This window comes from Vigna unguiculata, chromosome 10, assembly GCF_004118075.2.
Source record: "Vigna unguiculata cultivar IT97K-499-35 chromosome 10, ASM411807v1, whole genome shotgun sequence".
Classification (NCBI taxonomy): domain Eukaryota; kingdom Viridiplantae; phylum Streptophyta; class Magnoliopsida; order Fabales; family Fabaceae; genus Vigna; species Vigna unguiculata.
The window spans coordinates 13,493,997-13,520,757 of NC_040288.1; the positions used below are offsets into that span (position 1 = coordinate 13,493,997).

Genomic DNA, 26,761 nt, shown 5'->3' on the forward strand with positions numbered 1-26,761 from the left:
AACTAATTAGAATGACTAAGATGGGTGAATTACTGTTATATTAATTACATATATTTTATTTTGTGTATAATCTCACCTTTTCTATTTGTGATTGGCGATGATCGTGTGATTCGTTACACGGGAGCAGATGATGATACAGGTGATGTTGTGGATGCACAAATGACGGAGTGAGGGCTAGCTTGGGAAATAGATCTAGGGATTTTACTATGTTTTCATTTATGTTATTGAAAATTGGAACTTGTAACGACATTATGTTTTAGTTTCATTTAAATCTTGGCGCCTTGGATATTGTTTTAAATTTTTCCGCGTTTGGGAATAATAATATTGCGACGTTTGAATTTCTTTTCGATAATTATTTATTTAATTAAGTAATATTCCTTAGGGATGTTACAGTGTCATGGACATTGTAATCTATAGTGGGAAGTAAAGAGACATTAGAATCAAATATGGAATAATCAAAATTATAAGTAGGTAGGGTAGGAAGAGAGAGAGAGAGAGAGAGGTAGTGGCATCTGTAACAAAGGAATCAATGGTTTCATGATAGGGAAAATGAGTTTCATAAAATATAGCATGATGAGAGACATCAATGGAATGATTGTTAAGGTTGAGAAACAGATAACCCTTAGTGTGGGGCTTGAAACCCAAAATTATGCTGGGAATGGCACTAGGGTCAAGTTTCTTATGATGAGCATGGTTAGTACTGATGTAACAAAGGCAACCAAAAACTTTTAAAAAAGATAAATCAGGAGGGAAAACATGCAAATATTCATAAGGGTAGGAGTATTGAAGAAGGGGAGTAGGGATGCAATTAATTAGAAAAACGTGTTGTGTAGTGAAACACCAAAATGCAGTAGGCTATTTAAAAACTTCATCGATTGATCTTCAAGCTTGCGTTGGAGAAAGACATGAGAGAGATTGCAAGAACATTTCTGTGTACATGTGTAGAGAGGATTAGATCGAAAGTTCTCTAATTCATCACAAAGGATGCGAAGTTTGGTGAAGAAATCTGAAATGGAGAGGTCACCTTTACAAAGAGTGGCAGCCTTCATTTGCAGGTATGAGATTCTTGATCGATCTCGCTATGAAAACCAGTTTTTAAGATTTGTCCATATATCAACAGTGTGATCCTTCCAAATGATGCTTTGACGGATGGAGAAGAGACAAAATGGACCAACCAAGAGACCACCATACTATTGCAGCATTACCAAGATGAGAAGAAGGAATTTGTTGTGGCCAAAGGAGGTGCAATACCAAGAACAAACTTTTTTTTATCTTTACACATAAATTCGTTGTAACATCCTAGTCGGATATTTCGAATTTAAAATAAAATAGAATAATATGGAAAAAACTTCGCATTTATTTAACTACCTTTCCCAAAACGCGGGAAAATTAAAACATTCATTAAGCGTCATGATAATAACTGTAAATAAAACTCCAAGTTTTACATCTCCAAAAACTAATAAATCAAATTCGAGTTACATAATAATAGAAATAGCTATGAAATTAAATTCCTCATGCTGCGCCGCTCCAATGCTACGCCTCATCAGCACTACCTACAACATCATATCCTCCTATATAACGAATTACATGATCATTGCTAGTCACAAACAGATAGGGTGAGCTAACAATTCAAATGTATATAAAACACAATTCAAATATATACACACACTTATCAGAGAAACTCAATCCTCTGATTCCATAAAGCATGGCCATCACCATGTTTATCCACGCTCTACATCTTTAAATGATGACCTTAAGATATCCTTTGCTACCGCAAGCCACAACTCATCGTTCCACCATCTATAAGCCACAACTTGTAGAAATACGTGGGAGATTATCTTGTTATGAACCACACTCCGTAACTTAAGGTGGAGTTCCCATTACGAACCACAATTTGTACTCTCGACACAAGATTAACACCTCATTGGCTACAACTTGTGATTGCATAATCGAGTGGAGACCATATGTACGAGCCACAACTCGCACACTCACACCAGTATCACTCACCAGGCCACAACCTAGATCGCCACATGTTTACCCTCCATTCTGAGCCTACACTCAAGGAATGTCAGTCTAAGCCACAACTCAATAAATTTTCTAGCAAGGTTCATCCTTAAGGTATCACCCAAAGCCTTGTAGACCACGCATCACCAAAGAAAACAAGTCATTGTCCTTGCCTTATCACCTGACGCAGCTTGAGCGTCGCCAGGTGAGAACTAGTTGTAGATTGCTTAGCGAAAACCACAAGTTGCTAGGCGCCACACTTCAAAGGTAACTGGATTTCTAGGTTTCACCTTGCGAAACCCTCTCTACGGACAAGTGCCACGCGTTGTAATGCTCACTGCTCCTTCAGTTGTCGCTTGGTGGATTTGTTTGTGTTGCCAGGCGTTAAGCGATCTAGAGTTCCCTGATTATTGTAGCTTTTGCCTAGCGGCTCGATACCTACCGCCAAGCATTACACCAGTACAACGAGTTGTAGTAGTTATCTCTATTACAGTCTAAATTCCAACCCTTAGGACTCTAATACAGGTGCCAATTAATCAGTGACATTAAATAACTACTAGCCATTTGCCAATCAGTTCCCAAAACATCCAATTCAACTCATGAATCTAAATGTTCACCAATCAACCACTACCAACTTATGTTCAAGCCACATGTCAATTAAGCTCTGAAAACTTACCACTAAACCAACCCTTGCTTATAATTCACTTAATATCAAATTATTCACAAATGATAACCATAATATAATACTCCTCCCAAACCTTAAACCCAAACCATCAAGAATCACTTCCTTAACACTCTCATTCCAAAGTATTTATCAACCTCTTTCACCTTATTGACTTTTATTGCATAATTCTTGGATAAACTAAAGTAACCACCAATAGAACCCCAATCATGCACTCCTCACATTGAACCCATTCTATGCCATCCCCACTGCACCAGTTGTCACCTAGCGGCACATTGCTCGCCGCCAGGTGGCACATCAGATTCTGGAAAAATACCCAGAATCTTCCTACCTACCCGAACCCTAAAATCCTCAATTTCCTTTCCCTTTTACAATTTATCCTTCAATAAACCACACTAATTCCTTTTCTAGTATGTGTCTACATTCAATTTCACTATTAAATTATCAATTCTTTGCATCATAATTTAAATTCAGCTTTTACTGATCATTATTAACTTTGACGCACTCAATGATCCTTAACATTAACCAATCATCAAAACACAACTAAAATTATAATTTTAAGGTACCCATCCATCCAGAAAACCCTAAGAACGATTTTCTCCCAAATCTGAATCATCCCAAATCGCATAAAACCCAAAAACATGCTAAAACCACATGAGTAACCTAGTGAGCATTCATCACCACTAGACGGTTCTTGCCAAAACCCAGAAAATTGGATTATTCCTGATGTGTTGCCTTGCAGCCCTTTAACGCCGCCAGGCTGTAAGATTTGAGAAAATTAAATAAATAAATAAATATTTATCTAATAAATGCGAGGGCAGGAATCCCTAAGTTCATTAATATGGATAGAGAAGACAATGAGCAATGGTAGCTCAAGTGGTTAAGAGTACTTGACTATTATGAGAGGACTTAGGTTCAAGCCTTGTGTATGTCATTAGCATATTAATTTAATTGTTTTATTATTTTAATAATATGCTTGATCATGGTGTGTGATAATATAATCCTAGAGGTGTAGGATTTATCATGAAACATGAATTGGTTGAATGGTTGTGCAATTATTTGGTATTGAGTTAGGGTAGGTTCGAACCTTGGCTAGCATAATTTAGCCTTGCATGGAATAATATGTTACACTTGCAATGAACTCACATGTTAATGGTTTTAATTGTTATTTTCGTTTTGGGTAATTAAGGGAAAATTAATAAGGTTAATAATGGAGGAAAGGGAGGAGAATGGTGCTCTTGGGAAGGTGGGAGTTTTAGAACCCTAAAAACAGAACTTGGGAGAGTGTTAGAAGGCTGGAAGGAGTGCCTAAGGGTGGAGATCAAATGGGAGATCAATTATGGTGTAAGGAAGGATTCTAAGAGTACTTTTAGAGCCAGAATTCCAGGTTAGGGGAGTTGTCATTTCCTGTTTTAATGATATTATATGTAATTGCGTTATATATTGATGCATGAAAGCTATCTCCTGAGAACATACACAAAGATAAACAAGTCCATACAAGAAGGGTAAGCTAACCAAATAAATCAAGCAATTTAATTATAATTATCAGCAAGTAATTTCACATCTATCAGAATATTTAAGCTACCAACACAAAGCAACACAGTTACATGACACTAGACTCAATATCCGGATTATGTAAGCAACATTGGATCTCTTGGTGGCTTGCACCTGTGAAGGTTCCCAAACTTTGCAGAGTTTAGGCTCAAGGGGTTATCACCCAACCACTCTCAAGGTAAGTCCCTTTCGCGTCTATGATTGATCGGGTTCATAGACTAGGACCTCCCGCTACTCCTCACGACATAATCCATCACACTCTACATGAGTCTTAAAGGATTATTGGAGCGTCAGGATGCCAACCAAATATGAGTCCTTAAGTGCTTACACACACTAAATACTTCTCTTAGAATTTCCCTTGAAATCCTAGTTCCATCACATCTCATCACAATCTCATTCCCCGCAATTTCAACATACAAATATATATATATATATATATATATATATATATATATATATATATATATATATATATATATATATATTACCAATCATGATTATCCAAGCAGATTATGAGCAAACATCACATTATTTCACTAAATAAAGCTTTTGTTCATCTAAAACAGAGAAAATAACATAACTCTGCAGTGAAATTCGCTTAAGCTAGAGAATCTCGCCTAGGCTAGGGGGTAATCTCGCTTAGGCGAACCACCCTCGCCTGGGCAAGACCCCATACAGTGGGCAACCCAAAAACCTAAGCGAATTCTCGCTCAAGCTAAGTTGGTTCGCTTAGACGAGAGGATCCCTCCCTCAAGCGACCCCAGCTCGCCTAGGCGAGACCTCGCGCAGTAACAGATGTAACTCTCTAATACTTTCGCTCAGGCGAGAGCTGCTCGCTTGGGCGAAATTATTAGGATTCCAATCTGTTCTTCACATGCAGAGCTAAGAATTTCATGCTAAATCCCAAATTTACACAGCAAGTAGTTCCAAACAGCAATTAAACAAAGAATCATGCCATCCAAGCACTCAAAGACACTATATACTCAAAAATTTAGTTAAAGGTTAGCTTCCTTTACCTTTTTGCTAAGTATTGAGTTTTGTGGAGTCAAACTAGTTGCAAGGAGGCAGAAATCTCAAATTAACCTAGAGAATTTATCACCAAGACATAGAGGAAGAAGAATCCCATAATTAAACTCAGAATTCAGAGATTAAATAGCGAATTCTAGCTAGAAATGAACCAAAACCGAAATAGAACTTACCTAGGAGGAAGGAAGTTGTGGGACGAAGCTGCAGAGGGTTTTGTTGGGTTGTTCCTTCCGAAATCTGATCACGGTTCAAAGAATTGGTGAGGAAACTGATTAAGGGGGTAGAGTTTGAGAGAGAATTTGAAGCTGAGGAGGTGGGTGGAAGTAGCTGGCTTTTGGGTCTTTACAACAGAGAGCAAAAAGAAGCCAATAAAAGAGGGTTTCACATTCTCCCCTACAACAAAAATTTTTGACCCGAAAATTGAGACTTACCCGTGAACATGTGGGGGTATGACTTTCTCACGTCCTCTTCAATTCCCCAAGTGGAATCGCCCGTCCTCTTGTCCCATATGACTTGGACTAGACTGATGGAGTTCCCCCTGAGTTGCCTTGTCTGGATATCACCAAGACCAACCGACTGAGCCTCTACTGAAAGATCTCCCATAATCTGCAAATCTTCTGCCTTAAGCACATGGGAGGGGTCAGTCACATACTTCTTGAGCTGTGAGACGCGAAACACTGGGTGAAGGTTGGCCAACTGAGGAGGTAGAGCGACCTCATAAGCCACTAGTTCAATCCTTCTCAGGATTTGATAGGGACCAATGAACTTAGGAGATAACTTCCTAGAGCGAATTTCCCTTCCCACACCAGTAGTCGGGGTAACTCTCAAGAAGACACGATCTCCATGTGCAACTTCCAAAGGTCCTCTGCTCTGATCAGCATAGGATTTCTGTCGACTCTGTGATGCCTTCATTCTCTCTTGTATTAGCTTGACCTTCTCGGTAGTCTGTCTCAGTAACTCCGGTCCCACAACTACCGACTCCCCATCTTGGTACCAGTACAAAGGAGTCCTGCACCTCTTGCCATAGAGAGCCTCGTAAGGTGTCATGCCAATGCTTGCATGGAAGCTGTTATTATAGGTGAACTCTACCAAAGGCAGGACCTCATCCCAGACACCCAGATGATCAAGCACGCACGTCCGCAAGAGATCCTCGAGAGATTGGATGGTCCTCTCAAACTGACCATCCGTTTGGGGGTGGTAGGTTGATCTCACAGCCAATTTGTTGCCCAAGGCACTCTGCAACGTCTGCCAGAAACGGGATATGAATCGTGGGTCCCGATTTGAGACTATACTCGACGGCACTCCGTGCAACCTCACAATCTCACTGATGTATACCTGTGCCAGCTTTGTCATGGACATCCTCAGATTCACAGCTAGAAAGTGGGCGCTCTTAGTCAGACGGTCCACTATAACCCAGATGGCATCATGGCTCCTCACAGTCCGTGGCAAGTGGGTAACAAAATCCATAGCAATGCTATCCCACTTCCATTCTGGTATCTCCAGCTGTTGCAGCATTCCCCCAAGTCTTTGATGCTCTGCCTTGGCCTTCTGACAGGTCAACCAGAGGATACAAAATGGGCAACATCTTGCTTCATGCCCGGCCACCAGAAAGATTCTTTCAAGTCATGGTACATTTTAGTCATGCCTGGATGCATACTAAAACAACTCTTGTGCCCTTCTTCAAGAATCATACCTTTCACCTCTACATCCTCAGGTATGCAGACCCTGCCTCTAAATCTCAACACCCCATCACCTCCTATTGTGAAGTCCTTGGCTTTCTCTGTGCCAAGTAGCTCCACTGTCTTCTATAGCTTAGGGTCAGATAGTTGCCTCTCCTTTATCAGGACAAGGAAATCATTAGACACAGTTAGATGATTGCATCTAATGACACCCTCTCCTAAAACCACCTGCAACTGCATGTCTCTAAACTGTTCCACCAAACCCAACTCCTTAACCATCATGTGAGTCGCATGAACTGTTTTTCTGCTCAAGGCGTCAGCCACCACATTTGCTTTCCCCGGGTTATATAATAGCTCGAAGTCGAAGTCCTTCAGAAACTCCATCCACCTTCTTTACCTCATGTTTAACTCTTTCTGGTCAAACAAGTACTTCAGACTCTTGTGGTCACTGAAAACCTGGAACTGCGCGCCATACAGATAATGTCTCTAGATCTTCAAGGCAAATACCACAGTTGCCAGCTCCAAATCATGCATGGGATAGTTCTTTTCATGGTTTTTCAGTTGTCTCGAGGCATAGGCAACCACCCTCCTGTCTTGCATCAAAACACATCATAATCCCTGATGGGAAGCATCGCAGTAAACCTCGAAGGGTTTACTGGCATCAGGGATCACCAACACGGGGGCACTAATCAACTTTTGTTTCAACTCTAGAAAGCTCACTTCACACCGGTCAGTCCAAGCGAAAGGCTGATCCTTTCGAGTCAGCTGTGTCAGGGGTGCCGCTATCTTAGAGAATCCCTCAATGAACCTCCTATAGTAGCCAGCCAGCCCACAAAGCTTCTTATTTCAGTCACTAACTTAGGACGCTCCCACTTTAACACGGCTTCCACTTTGGATGGATCCACTGATATGCCCTGAGCTAAGATCGTATGCCTCAAGAATTGGACTGTGGTCATCCAAAACTCACACTTCGACAGTTTCACATATAGTTGTTTCTCTCTCAAGATGCACAAAATTGTCCCCAAATGCTCTGTATGCTCCTCATGACTTCGAGAGTATACTAAGATGTCGTCGATGAAAACCACCACGAACTTGTCCAGGAATGGCTTGAAGATTCTGTTCATATAGTCCATGAACATGGCAGGGGCATTAGGTACTCCAAAAGGCATTACTATGTACTCATAATGCCCATATCTGGACCTGAAAGCGGTCTTCTGAATATCATCAGACTTGACTCAAATCTGATGGTATCCTGATCTCAGATTGATCTTAGAAAACACTATAGCTCCGTGCAATTGATCCATCAAGTCGTTTATCCTTGGCAGAGGGTACTTATTTTTTATGGTTAACTTATTTAGCTGCCTGTAATCCACACAAAGTCTAGAACTGTCGTCTTTCTTTTTAGCCAGCAACACTGGCGCTCCCCATGGTGACACGCTTGGTCTAATAAATTGTTTCTCTAGCAGCTCTTCAATTTGCTTCTTCAGTTCTTCTAGCTCAGCTGGAGCCATCCTATAGGGTGCCATTGACATTGGCCCTACTCCTAGCACTAGATCAATAAAGAACTCTATTTCTCTAGGAGGGGGTAAACCAGGTACATCCTCAAGGAATACGTTTGAGAAGTCTCTCACTACAGGTGTCTCAATATTCCCGCTTCCCTTCTCAACAGATAATTGAGTCATAATTAGGAAACACTGAGATCCCTCCTTGATTGCCTGATCCACCTGCTGTGAGGATATCAACTGATCTTCATCTTCCAAGCTAGGAAACACCACCCTCTTCTCGTTGCAATCAATGAGGATGTGATTAGCAGATAGCCAATCCATCCCTAAGATTACATCTAGTCCCTCTAAAGGTAAACAAATAAGATTTACCTTGTACTTGCGTCCCTCAACCTCGATCAAACACCTAGCACATAATGTCGAGGTTCTGACCAACCTAGACGCAGGCGTGGATACTACCAGGTCAAATTGGAGCTCCTTCACCGGAAGACCCAACTCAAACACTTTAGACTCCGACACAAAGGAATGTGTAGCTCCAGAATCATACAAAACGCATAAACTCCTACCAGCAATCATACATGATCCAATGATGAGGTTACCTGATCTGACCGCCTCTCTACCCGTCATGGCATACACTCGGCCAGCTGCCTGAGGCCTTACGCCTCCCCTGGATTGCTGCGGCTGAGACTGTGCTGAAGGTCTCGGCACTACACTCCTACTAGCAAGGCAATCTTTGATGAAATGACCCTTCTTGCCACAACCGTGACACGTCCTCCTGCTAGAGAGCTGAGGGCAAGCATTCTTCATATGGGGCCCTCAACAAAGGAAACACTACGCCCTAGGAGGCTGAAACTGTTGAGGCTGGTGTGAGAATCTCCTAGGCCCCTGAGGCTGAGGCTTGGAGTATGGCTTCCTCCTATCTTCATGTCTGCTCGTGGACCCAGATGGTCCCCCCACCTTCTGCTGGGGTCGTTGTTGTGCTTAAACTTCAGCCTTAAGCTTCTCCATTACTCGAGCTTTCTCCACCAAAGCAGGAAATTCTTTAATAGAGAGTGGGGCCACCATGAGCTTAAGATCACCTCTCAACCCATTTTCAAACTTCTTGCACTGCTAGTCTTCAGCCATCTTCAGGGTATGAAATCTGCCCAGATGTTTAAACTTTTCAGCATATTCAGACACTGACATGTCTCCTTGCATCAGCTGCAAGAACTCGACCTCCTTTGCATACCTTACACTATCTGGGAAGTATTCGGCATATAACTTTTTCTTAAACAGTTTCCAAGTGATGGGTTCCCTGCTATCTTCCAACATCATCTTCATGTTGGACCACCAATGTACGGCCTCTCCAGCAAGAAGGTACTCAATGTATGCTAATCTGTTCTCCACAGGACACCTTTTGGCATCATAGATTCGTTCCATATCCCGCATCCACTGGTCTGCTCCATCTGGGCTAATCTTGCCATCAAAGCGGGATGGATGATGCTGTAGGAAATCCCCCAAACTCCAGCTGATGGTGGAGCTTGGGACGAACCGACTGCTGAACGGTTTTCTCCCAGCTGATGTAGGGATTCCAAGTGCCTCTGCTGCTACTCTTGCAGACTTCATCTGTTGTAAGGCTAGGTTTTGTTGATTCACCATGTTAGCATTCTACTGCTGCATGGCTGCAATCATCGCCTCTATTGCTCCCACTAAATGAGGATTATCTGGGTTTGGAATAGGAGGAGGAGGAGGCCTAGGTGCCATAGCTCTGACCACACAAAGAAAGAATCATCAGTCTAACTAATAGATACCACAACTATGCCAAAACACTATGATGAATACGCAACAAAAACTAAGCAAGCTCACACCTACAGATCCTAAAGGAACCACTGCTCTGATACAAAAAATGTAACATCCCATTTAATAATATTCAAACTACTAAACAAAACATCATATCATGATTTAGCAAAGCAGATAGTCAGAATAAGCCATACATGAGTTTAATACAGTCATCCAAAGTAATTGTATGAACTTCCAAGCATAAGTATGGTCTATGCTAGAGAGAAGACATAATATGTATATATATATATATAGTCCAAAAGGGCTCTAATCCCCAGTCTAAAGAAACAAAAGTTCTACCAAACGTCTTTGGTTGTGAGTCAACTCTGGTAAAAAAGGGGAGTATCTTCTCCTGGATCCTTTTCTGCTCACACCAAGACATAGGTGATCATTGCAAAAGAAAACATACACAAAGATAAACAAGTCCATACAAGAAGGGTAAGCTAACCAAATAAATCAAGCAATTTAATTATAATTATCAGCAAGTAATTTCACATCTATCAGAATATTTAAGCTACTAACACAAAGCAACATAGTTACATGACACTAGACTCGATATCTGGATTATGTAAGCAACATTGGATCTCTTGGTGGCTTGCACCTGTGAAGGTTCCCAAACTCTGCAGAGTTTAGGCTCAAGGGGTTATCACCCAACCACTCCCAAGGTAAGTCCCTTTCGCGTCTATGATTGATCGGGTCCATAGACTAGGACCTCCCGCTACTCCTCACGACATAATCCATCACACACTACATGAGTCTTAAAGGATTATTGGAGCGTCAGGATGCCAACCAAATTTGAGTCCTTAAGTGCTTACACACACTAAATACTTCTCTTAGAATTTCCCTAGAAATCCTATTTCCATCACATCTCATCACAATCTCATTCCCCAAAATTTCATCATACAAATATATAAATAAATATATATATATATATATATATATATATATATATATATATATATATATATATATTACCAATCATGGTTATCCAAGCATACTATGAGCAAACATCACATTATTTCACTAAATAAAGCTTTTGTTCATCTAAAACAGAGAAAATAACATAACTCTGTAGTGAAATTCGCTTAAGCTAGAGAATCTCGCCTAGGCTAGGGGTAATCTCGCTTAGGCGAACCACCCTCGCCTGGGCGAGACCCCATACAGTGGGCAACCCAAAAACCTGAGCGAATTCTCGCTCAAGCTAAGCTGGTTCGCTTAGACGAGAGGATCCCTCCCTCAAGCGACCCTAGCTTGCCTAGGCGAGACCTCGCGCAGTAACAGATGTAACTCTCTAATACTTTCGCTCAGGCGAGAGCTGCTTGCCTGGGCAAAATTATTAGGATTCCAATTTGTTCTTCACATGCAGAGCTACGAAATTCATGCCAAATCCCAAATTTACACAGCAAGTAGTTCCAAATAGCAATTAAACAGAGAATCATGCCATCCAAGCACTCAAAGACACTATATACCCGAAAATTTAGTTAAAGGTTAGCTTCCCTTACCTTTTTGCTAAGTATTGAGTTTGGTGGAGTCAAACTAGTTGCAAGGAGGCAAAAATCTCAAATTAACCTAGAGAATTTATCACCAAGACATAGAGGAAGAAGAATCCCATAATTAAACTCAGAATTCAGAGATTAAATAGCGAATTTTAGCTGGAAATGAACCAAAACCGAAATAGAACTTACCTAAGAGGAAGGGAGTTGAGGGAGGAAGCTGCAGAGGGTTCTGTTGGGTTGTTCCTTCCGAAATCTGATCACGGTTCAAAGAATTGGTGAGGAAACTGATTAAAGGGGTAGAGTTTGAGAGAGAATTTGAAGTTGAGGAGGAGGGTGGAAGTAGCTGGCTTTTGGGTCTTTACAACAGAGAGCAAAAAGAAGCCAATAAAAGAGGGTTTCACAATTTTCATTTTCGTTATTATTTTTATTTATAAAATTTCGTTTTATTACTATTATCATTATTATAATAATAATAATAATTAGTATTTATTTATTTTTTTATTATTATTACTATTTTTATTTTTAATATTTTTATTATTCTTATTATTCTTATTATTATTTTCATTTTTTTTATTTTATAATTATCTTTATCTTTATTATTAATATTATTTTATTTTACTATTATTTTTATTATTATCATTTTTTTATTTTATTTATGATTTTATTATCATTATTATTTATTATTATTGCTTTATTTTATTTTTATTATTTTTTATGTTATTATTATTATTTTATCTTATTATTTTATCTTATTAGTATTATTCTTTTACTATTATTGTTTCATTTTATTTTATTATTATTTTTATTTGTATTGTTTCATTTTATTATTATTATTATCATTATTGTTATTGTTGTTGTTTTTTTATTATTATCATTATTACTCTTTTATTGCCCGTGTGATATTTTGGGACAATGATTATGTGTTCTTCTTGGTTTGTATATTGTTTGGTTGTGCATGATTGTGTGTTGGGTATAACACTTTGTTTTGATAGTTTTAAGTGGATTTATTATGATTCTTCAGGATGTATAAAAGCAAGAATATGGTTGTGTTTGATGTATGACCATGTGATATTGTGTAGTTGAGTTCAACTTAATGATATGAAAGTGTATTTACTTGTCATGGATGCATGTTTTTCGTGCACTGAGTCTCATGTATAAATAGGTTCATTGGAAACTATTCTAAAGTGCCAAATACCAGTAAATTACCAATTACTAGTGTGGCGTCTGGCGGAACGGTGTAAACTGCCAAGAGATAGGCCACAAAGCGAACTCTAGAGTAAAACCTGAGAGTTGGCGCTTGGCAACGAAAGTGGTTCCGCTAGGCAGTGTGTTATAGAACTGGGCTTGGACCAAAATCCAGTGGGTTGGCGCTCGACGGCGCCAAGTGTTCTGGCAGGTGGTCTAGAACGCGAGTTAACCTAGCGACGTGGATGTTGTGCTAGGCGGTTTTGGATGCTGTAATGGATTACGCGAGGGATTCTACATAGCTTTGGATGGAGGTCTTGATGCGATGCTTTGTTGGGAGCCCAGTTATGAGTGTAACTTGTATTGGGATAACACATGGCCACTTGAGGTTGTAGCCTGGTGGTTTTGGAAGTCCAGTGGAGTGTGCGAGATCGTGGCTCGTATGGCGGGGTTCCGGAAGATTGTAATCTTCAGTGTAACTGATTGAGTTTGGTAGTTCGGGGACAACTACGGACTACGGTTCATTTTGGGGAACTCCACTTGGTGTCGCGGATTGTGGCTGTGGCAATTTATTCCCGCGTGTGGACTATTAGGTGGTGGCCTGTAGTCGGAGGGGCGAGTAAACACTCGTGCAACAAAGATCGATCAGTGTACTCATCAAAGGGTGTAGAATCAAAAGGCGTCCAGAGGAAGATATGAAAGTTTGGGTCCGAGATTTGAGTGTAGTAGAAGTGTTAGGGGTTTTTAATTGTTATTATAATGTACCTTGTAATGCGTTTTTATTTTGAGCTCACCCTATCTGTGTGTGTTTGGCGATGATCATGTAACTCGTTACATGGGAGCAGATGTTGATGCAGGTGAGCATGTGGATACTTAGAGCCAGAGTGGGATCAACATGAGAATTTTTACATGGAATTATTTTATGGATTATTTTTGCAATCAATTACTATAAATTGTTTTATAATTGTAAGCGTGAAACACATTTATGGATTTGATATTTTGGCGCGTGTAAACTAAAGTTTTACTTTTCCCATGTTTTTGGGCTGGAGGTTCCGCTGCATAGTCTGCTTGGACTGGATCTAAATCTTTTTGGGCTTTCTGGGCTATGGCCCATGTACTAGTTTGTCTTTTAAATTCCTTTTTTATTACTGTTGAATGTTGTAACTGGTTTAGTTTTGGCGTCGTGGTGTGTCATGGATATGTGTTAGGAGTTATGTTTTAAACTCTAGGACTGCGCTGCTATACTATCTGTGTGGTGACGTTTCCTTTAATTATGTTTATTGATTAAATGAGACGTTACAGAAGGCTTCGTAGCAATTTTTTGTTCTTATTTTTGTAACAATAATTCAATGTTTTTCCTCTATTTATTTTTACTCCATGTGGTTTATATATTTTTTAAGAAGATTTAGTATGTTATATTAGCGTCATTTAGAAGATGATGTAATGTATGATCATTCACTCTTTTTAAGTATTTATTGTCCGATCTTAGAAACCAAAATAGGAATAATGATGGTAATAGTGATCTAGTATAAAGATAACCATTTAAAAAATATAGAAACCAATTAAATAAAAGAAATTACTAAATAATTAATTTACATATAGAGACCAACAATGTTATTAAACTCCATTCGAATTTTGGTGATGAGAAATGATAAAAAAAAAAATAAAAGAAAAAGGTTATTTTTATTAGGCCTTTCGATAAGATTGCGATGTATAAGCACTACGCTGGTCCTAATGTCCTATGATATAGTCCTCGTGCATGCCTACGATGGTGTGGTCTGGTCATATATACTGTTTTTATGATTATTTGTGTGCTCGTGCACTTGGTGACCAGACACAAATATGGTCCCAAAAAAGAAAGACAACTCAGATCTTCAATTGGATCGTCCTGTTATAAATTCGAAATCAGAATCAAAATTATATTATATTGGGATAAATAAGATGGTGCTGTAACAGTGAGTTGGAGGGAGGACAAATTAAAGGAAACAACACAAAACATTCTTCGGGTTTTTTCTTTTCATCATTCATACATTGAATTGCATTGCATAGTACATTTGTACATTTTCCTCTATAGATTCTACAACTGGTCCATGCTCTCATAAGGGGACCTCATGTTTACATTTTCTTTTTCACCTTCATAGAAAAATTAAATCTAAGTTTTTTTTTAATATTTTATTACCAAAAAGATTTTGAAGTTTATCACACAAATTTATCTCTATTTTGTCAAGAATTGTGAGTGTGATCATGCAATTATATGAGAGTCTTTTTTAAAAGGAAAATACAATGATTCAAATTAAAATCTTGTTGAACTTCAAGTGGATCATTAATATGAAAAATAATTTAAAGGTTCAATATAAATTTTATTTCTAAATTATTATGGAAAAGTGTGTTTTTAAATTAAATGACAATATATTTTGTCCCAATATTTTATAAACATTATATAAGATATTTTTTTTAATAAATAATGTAAAGATTATATATATTATAATTTATTATGAAATTTTGTTTGTAAAGAAAACACCTATTTAATAGAAGAATATTTTACATATTTTATATAAGCTGCAAAAATAAAATGTTTATAAAATATTTTTTATAATAATTTAGAGGCAAAAACATATTTAATTTTTAAATAATTTTTTTCAAGTAATACATTTGTCAATATATTTTAGAAAAATTAATTAGTTGAGCCAAAAATAACATTTATATAGAAATGAAATTCATGTATTTCTTTTAATAAGAAGAGATGTTTGAGGAATTAGAAGCTACTATTATGGTTGAGAAAATACAAATGGGAATGATGTTTGAATGGTAGGTAGAATTGAATGAAATTCATTATAAAAAATTGAAAAAAAGAAAACACAAAAAAACAAAAGTGATACAACAAAAGGCACAATCCCCAATCCCCATCACCTTTAGTAAAAACAACAACCTCTCATTGTTTATTTTCTGTAAATAGTGACAAGTTCTGACCCCATAGAACTCCACACTCCACACCTAAAGTTAAAGCATCAACCTTTATTTTTTATTTTTTATTTTTTAAAAAAAAAAAGAAAGTTAAAGTAGCAACCCAAACAAAACGGAAAGGAACCAGGTCAGAGAAAATACTAATAATATTCATAGTAACTGATAACGAGATCTTATTATAAATAACCACAGTTATATGAGTTGCTTTATGGATTAGCAAATGTTTATGATTCTATATTATTATTATTAAAGAATTTCGACTTAATCTTAAAGACTTTTAATTAGTTTACAATTTTGTATGCTTTCTTATTTATATTTATTTTAATAAGTAGAATAATATTTTTATTTTATTTTTTAGATTGAGTTACTTGAAATTGCTTAAAAAAAATTAAAGTTTAATGGATGACTTTGAAATGTGATATGAAACCACTTTAAGAAATAGATTGATTTAAACCATTTAAAATAGTTCGATAATATCTATTGTTGGAAATGGCTAACAGGAAAAATAAATTAAATGATAAAACTCATGTGTACAATAATATAAATATATGTCATTCTGAATTTATTGTCTATTCTAATTTGTAATTATAACAATAACAATTATAATATTAAGAATACTAATAGCGTTTTATGTAATAAATTTGAAAAATAAGAAACTTGAAAATTCAACGTTAACAATTGTTAGGAAATGAAAGACAGTGTTGAGAGACTTATGAAGAACAGTAATTTTAGGTTTCCATGCTTTCTTTGAGTTTGAGGCCTTTAGAGTCACTATCAACTTTTGAAAAAATAACTCATAATATGCAAACAAATATTAAAATATCTATTTTATTTAAAAAAATAATTGTTTGTTGTTCATAATTTATCACAATGATTGACAAGGAAAACACTTGTTAAATTAACAAAAAAATGATATTTATGCGTCAAAGTTTCATAGTTCGAATTGAATAATTTTATTATGTATTTAATTGACATAGAAATAAAAAAATTGTTAATATAATTTATAAAATAAATATCATAAAATTCAACAAATTTATCGAATATTATTGTAAGATAACAATATAAAAATGTATTACAAATTATTTTCTCTTACGAATATGTTAAGAATCACTTTTATGGTAATTATTAAAAAATCAATAAATTTATTCAAAAAAATTATGAAACTTAAATACATTATTTTAATTCATTCTTTAACCAAATTTAGACTTTTGTCTCATTAATTTTATACAATAAATAATTCCATCAAATATAGAAATCCATCACAGAAAAACTATGATTGTATTTTAGAAAAATAACATAAATACCACCACCTGCGTCTATTTGTCATTACAATTTTTGAAACGGACGCTTTACACTATCTTTTCTATACATTAAATTGTCTTTTGAGGTCATCCACGTTACTTTAATACATATAATATTTTCTTAATAAATAGATTCTTAAACCCTAATTCTTTTTAATTAAAAATTAATTTTCCACGTTCCCTTTTAAAATACACACTTATTACACTTCAATGCAAGGAGAAACTCCAAATTCTTGGTAACCGACCCTACATTTTTCTTTACGTAGTTTCTTTCATTGATGTCCATTAATCCAAATACTTTAACAAACAATCGACATAAGAAAAATTAAATATTAAAATTGGTTCTCCAAAAATTAAGATTATTGTATAAACGAACCATTAAAAATTTAATTTGTGTATATATAATTTAATTTGTACTATATATATAATATATAATATCAAATATCCTCACATAGTTTCAGACATATGAATTTTTTAAAAAATTTTAATTTTTAACACATTAATATTCTAGGGATGAATTTGAGTAATTACTCTGTATAGAAAACCCATATCATTATTATTATTTTATTTTGCATTCGTCCACATAGTATAAACCTTAAATTTTTTTGTCACGCCACGCCACTTTTGTTTTCTCGCTGTCCCTGGGAACCAAACAGTGCCACCAACCTTCACAACCTCTCACTATCATCACATCACTCTCTCTCTCTCTCTCTCTCTCTCTCTCTTCCTTTCTCTGTCATCACTCCACACAGACAAATCACACTCAATACTCACTCTTCTTCTTCTTCTTCACTTTCTCTTTCACTTCATTCTTCATAACATGACCAAAGCTCAAATATCTTTTCCCCACTTTCGGTTATGAATCCCCCCCAACCGCCGCAGGCCCACCGTCCCTCCACCTCCTGCCCCCGCCACCCCGACGAAGCCTTCACCGGCTTCTGTCCCTCATGCCTCTGCGAACGCCTTGCTCTCCTCGACCCAAACAACAACAACAGCCCGGCCACTGCCCGGAAACCTCCATCCACCGCCGCCGCCGCCCTTAAAGCCCTCTTCCGCCCACCCGCCTTCCCGGAGCTCCGCCGCACAAAGTCCTTCTCCGCCTCCAAAAACGAACCTTTCTCCACCTCTTTCGAACCCCAGCGCAAATCCTGCGACGTCCGCGTCCGCAGCACCCTCTCAAACCTCTTCCACCAAGACCTGAAACCCCAAAACGACAACCCCCCAGAACTAAACGACGTTCTTCCACGTGTTCACGACCACCCAGAAGATAAACAAGAAGCCCAAGAAGAAGAGGAAGACGAGAAAGACGAGATCAGGGTTGTGGAGGAGCCCAAGGCCAATGTGAACGAAATAGTTGAAGTCATTGAAGAGCTTGAAGTTGAAGAGATAGACACAGAGAAAGAGAAAGAGAAAGAGAAGGAAGAAGAGCTTGTTGCTATCGTTGAAGAAGAGGAGGAGCTGAAGACAATGAAGGACCATATCGACCTTGACTCATCACAAGCGAAGCAGCAAAAAGCGCGTGACTTCAAGGACCTCGCGGGAAGCTTCTTCTCCGCGGCTTCGGTTTTCAGCAAAAAATTGCAGAAGTGGCGCCAGAAGCAGAAAGCGAAGAAGCGGAGGAACGGTGCTCTTCCGGTGGAGAAGCCGATCGGGCGGCAGTTCCGGGACACGCAGTCGGAGATCGCCGACTACGGCTTCGGGCGGCGGTCTTGCGACACCGATCCGCGGTTCTCGCTGGACGCAGGGCGGTTCTCGCTAGACGCGGGGCAGTTCTCGCTTGACGCCGGGAGGATGTCGTTCGACGACCCTCGGTACTCGCTGGAGGAGCCGCGGGCGTCGTGGGACGGGTACTTGCTCGGCCGGAGCAATTTTCCGAGGATGCCGACGATGCTGTCGGTGGTGGAAGACGCGCCGGTAGCACCGTTGCAGCATGTGGTGAGGACTGATACGCAGATTCCGGTTGAGGAGGAGCCGGTGAATGACGATGAGGGCATTCCTGGTGGGAATGCACAGACTAGAGAGTACTACTCTGATTCGGGTTCTAGGAGGAGGAAGAGTCTTGATAGGTCTAATTCGGTTAGGAAGAGTGTTAGTTTGGAGGTGGATGAGTTGAGTAACAATGGAAGTGGTGGTGCAAATGGGAATGGGAATTTGAATGTGAATGTGAATGTGAATGCTAAGGTGGCTCCTTCTGGAGTGGATTATGTGCAGGGTGTGAGAATGGGGTTTAATGAAAGGGAGTTCGGGTCAAATTCAATGCGGGAAGATTGCTATTCTGAGAAGATGTTTGATGTTGGGGTGATTGGGAATGGAGATGGAAATGGGAATGGGAAGGGGGGGAAGAAGGGGCGGCGATGGCGGTGGAGCATATGGGGGTTTATTCACCGGCGTGGTGGCGGGAACAAGGATGAGGATGAGGATAGGTATAGCAGAGTGAATGGGGTGGAGAGGTCTTATTCGGAGACTTGGGGTGGTGATGGTAGAGGTGGTGGCGGTGGTGGTGGTGGTGGCGGTGGTGGTTTTAATGGGAGGATGTTGAGGAGCAATAGTAGTGTGAGTTGGAGGAATGCTCAAGGAGTTGGAAATGGTGGTGGGGGGTTTGGAGGTTTCAGAAGGAACGGTGTGCAGGGTAATGGAAATGGGAAGAAGGGGAAGGAGGAGTTTGTGTTGGAAAGGAATAGGAGTGCAAGGTATTCACCCAACAACATTGACAATGGTCTCTTGAGGTTTTACTTGACCCCCATGAGGGGAAGCAGAAGAAATGGCTCTGTGAAAAGTCGCTCAAATCAAGCACATTCTATTGCAAGAAGTGTTCTTGGATTGTATTGACATGGAAGAAGGTCCATAACGTGTTCTTTTGGTTTGATGTTGTTCATTTTGCTCTGCATTTCTTGTGTAAACCACACATGCCCTATGTATTATTACTATTTACTACTATTCTTCTTCTTCTTCTTGATGGTTGGTTGGTTAAAGCACCTGCATTTTTCTTTAACACTGAGTAGTAGCATGCTTCTTCAGTTTAGTTTACTCTTAACAAGTGTTTCTGCTTCTGCACTATGCTGCTGGCGTTAGTGAATAGTGACCTAAAACTCTTCCTTCACACACCATGTTCACTTTCTTTAATTTGCCAGAAAAAAAAAAAATAAATAAACGAGACATGTGGCTAGATTCATGGCGCCACTCAAAATATGCTTTGTCTTTGGACCTGATATGGTTTCTTTTTCTGTCTTTATGCTGCAAAAGCAATGCTGATTGGCGTAGGATCGGAGGGGTTATAATTTGGGAGCATTTTAACCTGAATTTTGGCATGTTTTATATTCCTGCAAAAGTGGTTACATTGTGGGCTCATGCCACCTGCAATTGCTCTTTGTCATGAGTTGTAGTTTTGAGTACAAAGATAACCGGTCGATCCTTTTTCCCTTTGGCATCAATTAATCACACTTTATTACATGTGACTTAGCACAGACCATGGTCCCATAAAACATCCATCAACGTATCTTTGTCCACAAAGAAAATGTTGGAGCCTTGAAAATTTTTCTAGTGAGATTGAACTCAACAAAGGTGCGATCTTAACAGTATGTGAAGAAATTACAACATTTTACTGGTGTGGAAAGAGAGCAATGGGTGGAGGTTGAGATTAAGACAGTTGCATTTGGGTTTACCGAGACAATGAAGAGTGTGTGGACATAAGGAGGGTGTTAACAGGAACAAGACATGAGTAAAAGAATATATAGGGATAAGAGTGCAGAAAGCTGACCCTCCATGTTTGTAAAAGAAGAACAATTTTGCAGATTCTGTGTTGGAGCTACTGATTGACTTGAAACTAGAGGAATATTAATGCTACTGGTATGTCAGGTCAACGTCAACTGAAACTTGATAGTGCAATAAAGGGTTATTTTTCAGTATACAAATGTAAGAAAGTATAGCAGGTGCTTGCCTCTTTGGTTCTTCAATTCACAAACTATGCTAATTAACTGCTCTATGTAATATTTACTGTGCTTTGCCTGTTACTTGGGTTACTCATAAAATTAATTTGGACTAATAACCAGTTCCTAAATTTGAAATCAAATGTCTATACGTTTACTAAAATCTTTGGTAATTGATATTGTAACATGACTCTGCATTAGTTTAGAGTGTTGTAAAATTTTTTTGAACTAAACTCATTTTAAAGTGAAGTGATTTAACTTTGGATATTTTTATATTGAAAGTTTGTTGCTAACATAGTGCAAATTCTTCTAACTTAAAAAGTTGTTTTTTATTAATTATAGTTGAATTGTACATTGATCCGAGTGGTTCATCAAACACTTCTCCCTAAGCTTTTTTTTTTCTTCTTTTCTTTACTTAAGAACGTAGTAATTTAAATTTTTCGATTGTGACTTGATCTAAACAATACATACTACAAGGTAATTGTGTTCACTGGAAATTAAATTTGCGACTTTGATTCCTATACAAATGATTAGATTGAAAAAGAATATTTTATGGCAAGCACAGTTGAGATTCTTATGGAATTTAGAATTGTTGGTTGCATTAGAATATTATTTGTTGGGAGAAGTTTTCTTGTGTGAGCATGCAGATATCGAAGGAAGCAGATTTTGGATGCCCCTAACGAGTTTTCTAAGAAGAGAATTGCCGACCTTCGAGAACTACAGGGAAAGCCAAATGATGCAGAATATATGGGTCGGTCCCTTCTAACACAAACAAATGCCTAAGTGAGATTTTGTCGGTCCAACCTCATAATTTATCATCTCCTTTATCATTATTTATCTTAATCTTCACAATATTTTTTCTCTCTTAAGAATGTGTATAAGAGAAACTTTGTAGATATTTTAAAATTTCTTAACATGTGAAAAAGTTCATGTATGATTGATTTCTAAATTTGGAATCGGGTTTTCAAGATTAAAACTATTGTTGTTGGAGAGTTTATCCATGTTCAACACATTCTTCTTATAAAGTAAGAATTTAATTTGATTTTGTGACGGATTTAAATACAAATTGATTTTTTTCTCATTTAAAATAGTAATCATTGAATTATATTATCCTTAAAGAAGAACATGGTGTTTTGGTTAGAGACTACATGTATCTGTTTATCTAGTATTTAAATATGACACATTAATTAAGTTTGAATAATCTCTATCTACCATGTGTTGACGATAAAGAAAAAACAGACTTATTCTTGGCAAAGATTTATTACAATTTGGCATTTTAATTATTTTAATTTATGGAAAAAATTATGAAAGATTATTTTTAATTGTCGCAAAACAAAAAATAACTTCTTTACATAAAACATTTAAACATATATAACTTTTTTTTTTTTAATTCAAACAGCTTGTATTTTATTATTACCCTTCAATTTTTACCTGTCTATTCATTCATTCTCCACTTTCAGTTATCAGTTTTTACCTACATGGTCTCAGAAAGTGAAAGTTATTATAAACCCATTAAACATTGCATTCCCACGAAGTATTTTTTCTTCTCACTTACTTGTAAAAAGTTGTTCGTAGATTTCTCATTTATATCGATACCCGATTATGTTCAATCATGATGCCTTTGATGCATGTATCATACCTTATTGGAGAAAAGTTTGGTTATCATTATTGTAAACATATTATATTAAATGTAATGCAATTTAAGATTAATTAAATCTCAAAAAATTGGTTTAGTAATTTTACTTATATATTCTAAATTAATACTGTGTTTCAAAATTTGACTAAGAGATACATATTTTATTCCAAAATTTGACTAGAAGGTAATCCGATTAGGATTGAAGCAATATTAAGACATTACAATTTAATTTGAAATTGACCTCACAAAACCGCAATTGACTCGATAAATGAATGATATTTAAATTTATCTTATTTCTAGTTTTATATTATTTAAAGGTCAAGATTAAAATTAACTTTAAATATATTTTTCTCATCAAATTTTTTGAGACACTTTCTAAATCTTTGTCAACAACATAATATAAGTTTCAGACTTCAAAACAAACAATATCTCAAGTGTGATAATTGAATGTAATAGTGTTATTTCAACAACTTAAGTTTAAAACACTAAAATAATATATAGGATATTCAACATATTTATTGAAATTCTAAGGACTAAGTTACAACTCATAAACTTACTTAAAATTGAAGAGCAATTTAATCTATTTGAATGTGAGCAATAACTCCAAAAAAGAAGCACTTTAAACTCTGTTTTATGAAGCTGAAATCCCATAATGTAGACATAAATAAGAAGTTAATGATTGTGGTTGAATAAGTAAGATGAATGTAGATGTCCCACTAGGATATTGAAGGAATAAAATCCATGCCCATTTCAATTACCAAGTCTTATATTTGGTGCTTTCTCTGTTTTCAATACAATTTGTAAAGCTCTATTATCAAACAGAAGTCAAAAAAGTAGGGGGAAAACATCTCTACATCTTGCTCCAATGAAAGTTCGGTGATAAAGAAAGCAAATTACGGTGGAAAAATAAATAAATAAATAAAGGAGTGTTGTGGGGTAGTGTGAGAAAAACATTTGAAAGAAAAAAGGGTCATGACACTGATGGCATGTCTAATTTGACTAAGTTGGAAGAAAACTGTTCTGGTTTTACACTTGTCTCTCTCTAATGCCATAACTTATTCACACCACACATTGCTATACTCTGCGCTAAATCATTAAGATATATTAATTATGTAATTGTTAAGAGTGGTAAATAAACATCAATGATTTGTCAAATGTTTGAGCTTCGATTGATCCTTTAATATTCTTTTTTTATTCTTTGAAAATATAGTCGATTAACAATATATCATTTTGAAGGTCGAACCATTTTTGATGAAATAAATTAAAATGCGGCCAAGAAGATTTTTTTTTTTCTGATTTAATAAGAAAGGATAATTGAGAATTTATTTGCAAGATCGCATTGATAGTCCGTTACTTAAAAAACAAAAAAACTATTCATATAAGAGAGACGTTATTCATCAATATAGAGGTTATTCTTTAAAACAGAAATTACTCATCGACGTACAAGTTACACTAAATGTGAAAATTGAAAATTAATGATATATTTATCTTTTGTAAATTGTAATAAGTGAACTTTCAACAAAATAATAAAGTGTAAGACTCAAATGATAAAATATCGTATTTATATATAAGATTTTAATATAACTTTTTAACGGTGATGGTATTGAAATTTTAGTGTAATTTAAAAAAAAAATATTATGTTTTAATTAAATTTATTACTAATTATATTATATTTAAAGGAAGAAAACATACAACAAACACGATAATTTTTATAAAAGCTTTTAGTTTCTTTCTCTTTATTATCTTTTAAAAATATTGATATTTATAATATTCGAAAATTATTCATCATATTCTCGATCAATTAAATGAGTTGTTGTATTTTCAAGAATGAATATATAATATTTTACTTTATTTTATAGTGAGTGTGTTTTCTCTCTAATGACACAATTATGCATGTATCAACCTAAGCTCTTTCTAATTTTTTCTTCTTTAATAATATTTATTTTGTATTGTTGTGGTTTATCATAAGAATTGTTTGACTTAATCAGTTTCATGTATTTATGTCTATGCCTTTTTGCTAACATTTTTAAAGATAAATTACTCATTATTCCTTTTATTGTAATAGTCAAAGATTATTATATATCATATTTTACTTAGAGTTTAAAATAAACTTGAAATATTTTCTTTTGATGATTTGCTTGTGTCTTCAAATTGAGAAAAAAAGTCACTTTTCTTAAAAGTTTATTCAAAATTTTCAATCTAATTTCAAGTCCTATCTTGTTAAGAACTCTATTAAGCTTAAGAACTCTTGTAACTCTAATACAAAATCCTTAAACAAGTATAGTTCTAATATAAATAAGTTTGTAAAAAGATTTTTTTTTCTAAAACAAAGAAGAACTTTGGTTATAACAAAATATGGCGAATGAGATATTTCATTTGTTTGTTGACAAACTAATCATGTGGCCAAATATTGCTTTCAACAACATCTTCAACCGATGTCTAATTCCAACCTTGAACCCAAAAATAACTGGTTGTGTTTTTATTGAATACTCTTTGCATAACACTAATTATAGATTATTGGTTATTAATTCTGAAGTGATCGAAATTTCCAACAATATTATTATGAAATCATATTGTTTTCTTTAAAAATATTTTCTTAAAAGATAAATTGACTAAAATTATTTATTATACCCATAGTCCTATTTTGTCTTCGGATAATAATGTTATTTGTAATGCCTCTAGTTTTGTTTTTTCTTTTTGGTGAAAATACTAATAAAAATGTTCAAAATGAAAGAAAAAAAAGTAAATGTTTTGATTCTATCTTTTATTTATTTATTTATTTATTTATTTATTTATTTTTCGTTTGTTTAAGGATATCCTAAAACTTATAATGAAGCAACAAGGTCAATTGGTACTTTATTTCTTAAATAAGTTATTAATAAGAAAATAAACTCTCTTAAATAGAATAAAACTTGACGTTAAAATTTCTTTTTAAATTGTGATTTAGAAGAGAAAATAAATATGTACATATAGTTTTTAGTCATGAAGAGAGTGGTAGTATATATATGATTAATAGATCTTATAAAGGCTTTAAAACTCTTTTCTCGTGAACTAGTTCTTGGGATTGAACTGAACTATACCAGACTATATTCAAGAGAGGGTAGATGTTGAACTGTAAGATATAAGAAAATAATTATTGTAAGTTGATCCAATAAAGGAGTGGAAACTTGACAAATACCATATTATTGTATTAAACATGCAAAAAACTATCATAATATGAGTAACAAATGAATTCTCTAGAGGGAAATTACCATCAAAGGTTGCTTTCCTATTTCTATGTCCTATAATAGTCCTTATAAGACGGATTAGGAAGGGAAGAAAGGTTAATTCCAGAGTAATCAATACAAAGCATCTTTCTGGATCTAGTGGTTAATTTCAGATTACGCTATCTAGAACATATTAAAATTCCAACAACAACCACACATCCCCACTGGAGAAAACACCACAACATCGAAAATAAAAACAAAGTGATAAATAAAAAGTGTTGTTCAACGGAAGACACCCCTTAAATAGAGGACTATTCCCGAATTTCATACAAGATGAAATTGAAGATGAACCTTTACAATTCAAAAGACCTATTATAAGGGCAAGGAGCAAGAGATTATAAGAAAAATCTATTCAAGGCTTATGATGCTACAAGCAACTAAAAATTCAAAGCATATGAAGATCATGGCTTGGAGCACCTTTATAGATTAAAATTTTAAGCATTTAAAACATTTGTAATCTATTTTGATTTTTTAAGTTCGTTGGGCGAACAATTCGTTTCTTTTTTTAATTTTCAAGTTATTTTGGACCAAATATCTTTGGTCTTTCTTTTAGGGTTTCTTAGGTTGTTTAAACATTTGTTCCTATATATAGGGGTACCAAATACATTTGTAGACACCTTTGATGGTCATTATATGAAGAATGGTCTTTCATTGAGAGAGAATTATCTCGGTTCTTATGAAAGATTGAATTATTTGTGGCAAATCTTCTTTGACTTATCAAT

The 26,761-nt window shown here is 36.0% G+C and overlaps 2 protein-coding genes across 2 annotated transcripts; one reads left to right on the forward strand and one right to left on the reverse strand.

Moving 5' to 3' along the window:
• Positions 1–8,180: 8,180 nt before the first annotated feature.
• Positions 8,181–9,254, reverse strand: LOC114165266. The gene has a single exon (XM_028049924.1). The coding sequence runs from the start codon at positions 9,252–9,254 to the stop codon at positions 8,181–8,183; it is 1,074 nt and encodes a 357-aa protein (XP_027905725.1).
• An 8,776-nt stretch (positions 9,255–18,030) lies between these two features.
• On the forward strand, positions 18,031–20,377 carry LOC114165267 (protein OCTOPUS-like; the record flags this gene model as incomplete). The annotated part of the gene is made up of 1 exon (XM_028049925.1): positions 18,031–20,377. A coding segment is annotated over one exon (2,010 nt), but the record flags the coding sequence as incomplete, so codon positions are not given.
• Positions 20,378–26,761: the final 6,384 nt, after the last annotated feature.

Excerpts from the sequence above, each read along its gene's own strand:
- LOC114165266 (XM_028049924.1), bottom strand. The coding sequence starts at position 9,254 with ATGAAGAATGCTTGCCCTCAGCTCTCTAGCAGGAGGACGTGTCACGGT.